This window comes from Monoraphidium neglectum, assembly GCF_000611645.1.
Source record: "Monoraphidium neglectum strain SAG 48.87 unplaced genomic scaffold scaffold02490, whole genome shotgun sequence".
Classification (NCBI taxonomy): Eukaryota; Viridiplantae; Chlorophyta; class Chlorophyceae; order Sphaeropleales; family Selenastraceae; genus Monoraphidium; species Monoraphidium neglectum.
In genome coordinates this window covers 1-9,053 of record NW_014011138.1, presented here as the reverse complement: position 1 = coordinate 9,053, position 9,053 = coordinate 1, and the positions used below count along the sequence as shown (strand labels likewise).

At 62.9% G+C, this 9,053-nt stretch overlaps 2 protein-coding genes and 1 non-coding gene across 3 annotated transcripts; 2 read left to right on the top strand and 1 right to left on the bottom strand.

The window, feature by feature from the left end:
* Positions 1–377: 377 nt before the first annotated feature.
* MNEG_10864 (hypothetical protein) lies at positions 378–1,177 on the bottom strand (the record flags this gene model as incomplete). The annotated part of the gene is made up of 2 exons (XM_014040665.1): positions 378–1,003; positions 1,150–1,177. The coding sequence occupies 2 exons, from the start codon at positions 1,175–1,177 to the stop codon at positions 378–380; spliced, it is 654 nt and encodes a 217-aa protein (XP_013896119.1).
* Positions 1,178–3,642: 2,465 nt separating this feature from the next.
* Positions 3,643–3,715, top strand: MNEG_t16838. The gene has a single exon. It is a non-coding gene; the product is annotated as a tRNA-Phe (tRNA).
* An 885-nt stretch (positions 3,716–4,600) lies between these two features.
* On the top strand, positions 4,601–9,037 carry MNEG_10863 (DEAD-box ATP-dependent RNA helicase 57; the record flags this gene model as incomplete). The annotated part of the gene is made up of 10 exons (XM_014040664.1): positions 4,601–4,718; positions 4,832–5,145; positions 5,394–5,547; positions 5,897–6,060; positions 6,324–6,416; positions 6,849–6,920; positions 7,271–7,330; positions 7,604–7,777; positions 8,175–8,345; positions 8,758–9,037. Coding segments are annotated over 10 exons (1,600 nt in total), but the record flags the coding sequence as incomplete, so codon positions are not given.
* Positions 9,038–9,053: the final 16 nt, after the last annotated feature.

Sequence of the window (9,053 nt, the reverse complement as noted above, 5' to 3'; positions counted from 1 at the left end):
TTGCGCGCCCTGCTGCGGTTGCCTGCAGGTCACCCTGCGGTCGCGCACAGGTTGGGCTGGGGAGGAGTGGGTAGGGCGGCATACAGGGGAAGGCCAAGAAAGGGAGATGGCAGGAGGGGCCGGGCTGGGAGGGGTGCACGGGGTTGCTAGGCAGGGCGGAAAGGGAGGGTGCAGAGGGGCATGAGATGAGAGAGGTGGAGGGTGTGGGGGCAGTTAGCGGGGGGATGCACAAGAAAAGCTTGCCACCCGCAAGGGCACCAGCACAGCGTTTGCAAGGTCTACACTGTGGGTAGGTAAGCAACCACATGCTGCCACCGCACATTCAGTCCCTGGCCTGGCACGACGAAGGGCTTAGCGGAAACTCGCAGACTGCGACTTTAACGGCGGCGCGGGCCCCCACCAGCAAGCACACTACTGCCCGCACGCACCACAGCCACGATCCCGGTCGGGCGGAGCGCGAACGCCGCCGAATACGTGGGGTCCGCAATGATCGCGGCGCCAGCGCCGGTGCTGAAGGCGACGTTGCCCGGGGTCCACTTACGGAAGCCCTGGATGGTCACGCGCGTCAGGGTCAGCTTGGGGCGGTCGCCCGAGATGATCAGAGCGCCCTTAGACTCAACTCCTGCACTGGCGCCCTGAGAGCTGAAGATGCAGTCGGTAAAGCAGAGCTCGCCGTCAACCACTGCAAACGTCATCTCTTGAAAGTGGAAGTTGATGAACTCCACCAAAACGGACGGGTTGGCCGCGGCGACCGTGAGCTTGTCTCCGAGGACGGTCTCCGCGTTCCCGCCCAAGGCCAGCGACTGTTTAACAACGAGCGGCGCGCCCGCGGGCGCGCGGACGGTCAGGGAGCCGGCGCCGGTCAGCGCGGGGAGCACGAGGGAGCCCGACGCTGCGAGGTCGATCGTCGAGCCCGCGGCGACGCTCGAGGAAAACGTGATCGTCGTGGAGTCTCCCGGCTGCACCAGCGCCAGGGTGCTGCGAAGGCTGCCGGCGCCGGCATCTGTCGTGCGGGGTGGCGGCCGCGGCGGGCGAGAATACAGGGGTTGTTGTGATAACATGCAGCGGGCCTCTGAAAGCTGTTGCGGCCGGCCCACCTGCCAGCGCCACTCGGCCGCAAGATCCTGCCGGCCGGCTACAATGCACTACCTGCCACACCCGCTGGCCATTTTGGCATTGCCTGCGACCAAACTGAGCCAAGTATCCTGCCAGGTGCCGAGCATTTCAGCTGGCCAAAGTGCTACCAGCCCGCCTGTCATACATTCACACAGGTCCAGCCACGTTCAGCTGCTGCAGGCCCGCACCCAAGGTGTTCTGAACCTCCAGACTGACGATAGCAGCGCTTGCTCTGGAGACTATTGCAGCCAGGAGCAGCATCAGCAGCAGCGCCGCCGTCGGCCTCGCCGCCGCTGGCAGCAACCAACCGGCTGCATCTGCATGCGCCCGCCCGGCCATACAGTTGGCCCGTCTGCTGTGCATGCGTCAATGCGGCCAGACCACATGCAGGGTCAGGTATATGGCGGGCATGGGGTCGGGCGCCAGGGGCTGCATGGCCATGCAGGGGCATCAAGGGGTTCTCCAGCACCGCAGAGGCGCGTCGGTCTGCGGGGCTGCGCCATGCGTGCGTGGCCCGTGGGGTGGCGGCGCATGTGTATTGTATGTATAAGGACATGTCGAACTGTCGGACAGCTGCCGAATGCACCGACGTTGCATCATTACAGCGCCATCTACCGTATCTGGCCGGCCACTCACCTGGTCACTCACTCCGCGCGGCCAGGACCAGCCTGCAAGTTTGCGAATATGCTGATTTTGATCTGAATGCCCACCGCCGCAGTTTACAGGCTGTTTGGGCGCCGTCTACCCGCGCCCCGGAGTAAGCCCGCTGTCCAGTGTGGATCTCGCGCGTTTGGCGACTCACACACACAAATTTGATAGATTTATTTGACCTTTGTTGATTGGTCTAGCCGCACGAAGATGAGACAATTTGTGCAGTGAACACCACACTGTGGAAGTCCAGTGGAGCAGCTCGTTGCGACTGCCGCAGCGTCCGGCCGTGCAGCGGCGGTGGAAGCATCCCCCTGCGGCTCAATCTGTCCAGAATGTCACTGGGCAGCGTCATGCCTGCAGCCGTGAGCGGCTGTTCTCCAGTCAGTTGTCGCGGAATCCAGCACGGGGTGACGTGTCGGATTACGGGCTATGCGCAGGGTGGCGGCTGGAAGTGATGGGTTTGACTGTGCAGGCATGCGATGCACCTGCTTAAACGAGTAGATCTCCGGTTGTGAGGAGAGAGTTGCGCGCGAGCTGCACCTGGCCAGCGGCGCTGAGGCCCTGCTGGGCCGTAGGCGCCGCGCCTCTGCCCAAGACATGCTGCCCGCTGGGCTGCCGCCTGCGTTGGGGCTGCCGCTGCTGCCGCTGCTGCTGCCGCTGCTGCTGCTGCTGCTGCTGCTGCTGCTGCTGCTGCTGCTGCTGCTGCTGCTGCTGCTGCTGCTGCTGCTGCCGCTGCTGTCGTTGCTGGCCCTGCTCCTGCTTCTGCCGCCGCCGCTGCCGCTGCTGGTGCTGCTGCTACACTGCCGCCGCCGCTCCTCCTGCTCCCCCTGCATGCCCACCCACCACTGTCGGTGGTGATGATAATGATGACTTATCACCACGTCTGCAGCTGCAAGACTCATCGGCGGGGATGGCCGCAAGCACCCACACCCACACAGACGCCGGTAACGCCCCTCCTGCCGAACTGGGATCCCAAGTCTCGCGCGTGTTGCCTCCTTGCTGCGCCGCCGGCCGGCCGGCTGAGACATGGGCTCCACAAGGGGACCGGAACAAGTGGTGTGCAAGCGAATGGAGCGAGCGGTGTGCAAGCGAACGAATGGAAGGTCTACTCCCCTCTCGCTGGGTGCAACCCGAGGGCCAAGTGTGCCAGTCCACGCTTTTGCTCTGCTTTGCTTTGCTTTGCTTCGTTACAACCGTCTAGGCTAGCTAGACTCCTCCCGCCACTGTGACCAACCGGTGTGAAACAACTGGTTTTGCTTTGCTTTGTTACAGTCGTCTACAACAGGGGTTAAGCACAAACCAGCCGCCCAAGGCAGGCGGCAACACACGTAACACCAAACAAGCCAAGATAAAGCTGCAGATATACAAACAGAGCATGCAATCGGGCGGACTTTGCTTTGCTTTGCTCTGTTACAATCGTCTAGGCCAGCTAGACTCCTCCCGCCACTGTGACCAACCGGTGTGAAACAACAACAGGGCTTTAAGCACAACGAAGCTAGCCGCCCAAGGCAGGCGGCAACACACGTAACAACATACAAGCCAAGATAGAGCTGCAGATATACAAACAGAGCAATGAGGGCGCACTGCACACACTCAGGAGACATGCCTGGCCCTGGGCCCTGGGGCCTGGGGCGGACTTGATTTGATTCGTTACAATCGTCTAGGCTAGCTAGACTCCTCCCGCCACTGTGACCAACCGGTGTGGAACCAAAAACAGGGGTTAAGCACAAACTAGCCGCCCAAAGCAGGCGGCAATACACGTAACACCAAACAAGCCAAGATAAAGCTCCAGACATATAAGCGGACGCCAGATGCTAAACCTTGAACCATACACGTATATATGTATGTCACAAAACCTGTCCCCGGCACCATCGGGCCTAGATAGCTCAGTTGGCAGAGCGCTCGACTGAAGATCGAAAGGTCGCTGGTTCAATCCCGGCTCTGGGCATCAATTTTTAGCACCGCTACGGCGGGCCTGCAATTGCAGCATGGCTCCCTGTACTTTTGGGATATGCCCCTATCCTGATGGATTGCTCTACTCAAACTACGTCGTGCTGCACTGGCCGACCTGCCACCTACCGCGCAGGTGATGCTGTATATTGAGGGGTTCCGGTAGAATGGGTACGGGCACGCACAACCCCGTTGCTGTGAGCGTAGTGCTGCTTGCCACATCTGCCATGTGCGGTGCCTACGGGGGTAACCACTCCAGGCGCCTCACGGTGATCCACTTATCGTCATTGCATGCATGCTACGATGGAGTTCATCTATACAGTACCGGTGTGTTGCCAAAGCCAATCTTGCTTCATGCGGGCAGCAGCGATGGCACCCCTCGGGCTCATGGGCGATGGGTTCACGGTGGGCGAACGCCACCTCTTCAATGATAATGCTGATGAGATTGCACTCACAGTACCTGACCTGATTGGCTTGTACTCAAATACCTCAGCTACCTTTGAGTCGTAGCCGGCGGTCACCGTCCCACCGGTGTTGCGCGGTAGCGAGCACGAAGCAACTGAGTGCACAAAGAGAGTGGAGTACCCCTGACCGTGCCCGCACCACCATATTGACACTTGAACACGTCAGCATTTGATCATGCCAGCCCACACCATTTCAGCGGCGCCTGTCCCCCGCATATGAGCATAGCTGACGCCGTCTGGGTGACGGCTAGGTCACCTGGTCTGTGAAGGCGCACATTTCCACACAACGATACTATTCAAAATCTTTGATAATAATCGCGCGATTGACGTGTAAAGGGCAACACGATACCTGATCTTGCGTTCCGTCGAGCCGCACGGAAACACAATTCATCAGGCGCTCTCCGAGCAAGTAGTTCACCATGGACCCCTTCGCGCTGCTCACCAGCGGGGCCAAGTTCGACCGCGGCCGCATGAAGCAGGACCAGAACGTATATCGAGGCCAGCAGCATCGCGCCGCTGCACACGCGCTGCCACCAGGTGCGCACGCGTGCAGCAAGAGCACCGCGCTTGAGCATTTCGCGACACACAATTGCAACCACACATGCACTGCGCAGTTGGACCCATCCAATACTTGTCCCTTTCACAATCAGGCCTGCTCAAGGCGCCGGCAGCAGCAGCCGGCGGGCAGCCGCCCAGGAAGAAGCGCCGCCTGCAGCACGCAACCGCCCACGCCGGCGCCAGCGAGAGCGGCGCCGACGACCACCAAGGCAGCGACCCAGGCATCAGCGTGTTTGGCGGCAGCCAGTCGCCCGCGGGCGGCGCCGGCGGGCAGCGGCGGCGCGATGACGCAGTCGCGGCGGCGGGCATGGCGGGCGCCGGCGCCGGCGCAGAGGCGCTGCCAGAGGTCCGCACGCACGACCCTAATGAGGAAGCAAATTCGATCCGCAAGGCGCTGCGCATCAAGGTGCGTGCAGGGGCGGCGCGTGCTGCGGTGCCGGCGGTGGCTTGCACCCTTGTGTGCATGTACCCCTTTCGGGCCCTGCGCCGCGACCCTCTCGCGATCGAGGCAGCCCCATGGCAAGGCGGTGGTTGCGGCCTCGATTCGCCGCGCTGTGCTGATGCCTGTCTCCACACTCGCCCCCGCGCACGCACACACGCACCCCGCGGGCCCCCGTGCCGCCGACTCAACGGCGCCGGCCCCTGACCCACCAGGTGTCTGGCGGGGGCGCGCCCTGCCCGCTGCGCGGCTGGGAGGAGCTCGGGGAGCGGTATCACGTCGGGCCGCGGCTGCGGGCGGCGCTGGCCGGCGCCGGCTGGGCGGACCCCACGCCCATCCAGAGGCAGGCCGTCCCCGCGCTCCTGGAAGGTGAGCGGGCGGCGTTTGAAAAAACAGGGGGGGAGGGGAGGCTGGGCGCGAGGTCGGCCACGGGTATTCACGGCGGGTGGCGGGAGTTGCTGCAGAGGAGGCGCTGCCGCGTTGTGGCTGTGGCCCGCAGCCAGGTGTTGATGTACTGTGGAAGAGGCCATGTTTACACTCAAAAGAGGGGGACGGGCAAACAGCCAAAGCAACTGCTGCATGTCATGGTATTTTGTTGCGTGTTTTGACAAATTCAACATGAAATAACGCTGCCCACTAACGAGAAAGGGCAGCACAGCACGAAACCCGTGGTAGCATCGCACAACACATGACACGCCGTCAACCCACCTCGCCCTAGGCCGCGAGCTGCTGGCCATCGCCCCCACCGGCAGCGGCAAGACCCTGGCCTTCCTGCTCCCCGTGGTGGCGGCGCTGCGGCGCGCGCGCAACGAGGGCGGCGCCGCGTGGCCCGACGCGCCCAAGGCCCTGTTCCTGTCGCCGACGCACGAGCTGGCTGGGCAGGTGAGGGCTGGGCACGCGCACGTGGTCTCGCGCCCTGGAAGGTTTTCCCCTTTCCTAACGAGCCATGGGAGGACAGGCTTGGTTGGGGTGGTGGGTTCAGCGCTATGTTGCCTGGTGTTGTAGAGTAGCAGGCCTACAAAGACCGGGTCTAACTTGCCGATTGTGCAACCTTGAAGGCAGCGGAGATGCTTGTGCCGCGTCTGACCACGCTTTGCGACGGACCCCGCCCCCAACGCCGCCGCATCGCACACGTGCACGCGCAGACGGCGCGAGTGCTGCGCAAGCTGCTGCCGGGCACCAAGCTGCGCGCATGCCTCCTCAGCAAGGCCACAGCAGCTGGCAGCGATTTTGCAAAGGTGCGTGTTTGTTTGTTCGTGTGTGTGTGTGTGTGTGTGTGTGTGTGTGTGTGTGTGTGTGTGCGTGCGCGCGCACACGCGCGCGTGTGTGTGTGTGTGTGTGTGTGTGTGTGTGTGTGTTGTTTTTGTGTGAATATGCTCACGCATTTATGAATGCGTCAGCATTCGTGTCTAACAAGTTGAGCTGCGTCGTGCAGCACTCGCGCACGGCTGCGCCGCTGGACCTTCTACCACTGACGCACGGACCGCCGACGGCCGCGCCCTGCGCTGAGCCCGCTCTGCTCCTGCAATACGCCCAGCGCTTCCCCCGCCCAACATCCATCAACTCCTGCATGACACCCCGCCTGCCACCTCCTGCCGCTGCCCGTCGCCGCGTGTCAGTATAGTACCCTCACCGCGCGTCACTGCTTGTCACTCCGTGTCACCGCCCAGGTGGACATCCTGGTGGCCAACCCCCTGAGGCTGCGCACCCTGGTGGAGGACGGGAAAATGGACCTATCACATGTGAGGCGGCCAGAGTTAGAGATCCAAATAGAAGGGGAAATGGGAGGTTATCCTGCGCCTTCATCTCAAGCGCATGGGACGTCATGGATTAGGCAGCAGAGCACACGCCCAGCGGCATGCGCTGCCTCACCAGCTCCAACTGATTCACAGACCTCTTTGACTTCGTCCAAGCAAGCCCCGCTTGAGTGAATTTCGGAAAAGCTGCCCATGTGATCCCCGTGGGGCGCATGGCCCTGCCTTAAACCCCACGCGCCTGGCTTGCACCGCCAGCTGGGCAAACGGGGGTCAACCCTCGGCTTATTTATCCAAGCAATGACTTTGTCTCCTGCTGCCCGACCTAACACTGTCAGCTGAGCCACCTGGTGATTGATGAGGCCGACAAGCTCTTTGAAATGGGCTTCACCGAGCAGGTGCGTGTGCATGCACGCACATGTCAGTGTGGTGTGTGTTTTGTGTGTGGGAACGTTGTGTGTGTATGAGAGTGTGTGTGTGTGTGTGTGTGTGTTGCATGCATGCATGTGAGTGGGTGCGCTGTGGTTGCACGCACCTACGCGCCCGTGCACTGATGTATGGGCGGCGTCGCATTCAGACACTGTACGCGGCCCCAAGCCAGCGGACAATCACGGAAGGGGTGATGACAGCGCTGGGCACCGTCACCCACGAACCGCGCTCCTCCGCCCCAGGCGTCGCCCCAGTTGTCTGAATTTTATCATTTCCTGAGTGCCCTGAGCCAACCGGGGGCGACGTGCCGCACCACCATCCACGCCTGCACGACCCGCCAGGTGGACGCCCTGCTGGCGGCCGCCACCCGCCCCGACATCACGCGCGCGCTCTTCAGCGCCACGCTGCCAGAAAAGGTGAGGGCGGCGCGGGGCACGGCGCGAGGCGGTGCGACCGCCACAAGGCTTGACCGCTGTAGGCCCGCTCACTCCCTTCGAAAAGTCCTCACATGCACGTGCATGTGCGTGCACACGCGCACACATGCGCACGCGCGCGCGCGCACACACACACACACACACACACACACACACACACACACACACACACACACACACACACACAAACACACACACACAAAAGCATGCGTGTGTGCACTTGTGCGCGCATACTCTCACACATACACTTTCCATTGCACTTGTTACAAAAACTCGGAAACAGATAATCAGCTCTCCTTCTCCACATTCACGCGTGCGCACACACACACGCGCGCACGCGCGCGCGTGCGCGCACTCACACGCGCACCCCCCTCAAAAGGTGGAGGATCTGGCCCGCACAGTGCTGCGTGACCCCCTGCGCGTGACGGTCGGCGAGCGCAACACAGCGGCGGCGATGGTGGCGCAGCGGCTCCAGTTTGTGGGGCGGGAAGGCGGCAAACTCATGACGCTGCGCCAGATGCTGGCGGGCGGCCTCACGCCGCCTGTGCTGGTGCGAATCTCGCCTGGGCTGGGGAGGAGGGCGTCAGGCAGGGGGCTCCAGGGAGGGGAGTGGCTTGGGAGGCGGTGCGGCGTGCGCGCGTGCCTAGGGTGCTCTGCCTTTGTGACTATGGCAACGCGGGTGTGCTTGATCCGGCAGCCCTCGTTTTCTGGCACATGCCCGGGCCCCTGCTATGGGACCCGGCGGAAGGAGGAGCGTGCAGGTCGTGCAGCTGGCAGCCTGCAGCCACAGAGAGCCCAGTATCTCGTGTCTCATGTGGAGGGGGGGGGGTGGTCGTTGCAAGAGGCTACCCCCCTCTCATCACCCTGCGCTTTGTCGCAATCCCTGCAACCCGCCTCCGCACCCCCGCGCCCGCCCACGCACTCTGCTGTCGCGACTCCCTGTGCTCTGCCACCCTTTGCAGGTCTTCGTGTCGACCAAGGAGCGCGCCAAGCTGCTGCACCGCGAACTCATGTACGACGGAGTCCGGGCAGACCACATCTCCGCGGACCAGTCCCAGGCCGCTCGGACTGCCGCCGTCGAGAACTTCCGGGCCGGCCGGACTTGGGTGCTGATCGCCACGGACCTGATAGGCCGCGGCATGGACTTTGTGGGCGTGAACACCGTTGTGAATTACGATTTCCCGAAGACCGCGGCGGACTACATCCACCGCGTCGGCCGGACTGGGCGCGCGGGCCGGGCAGGTGGGCGGGGCGGGAG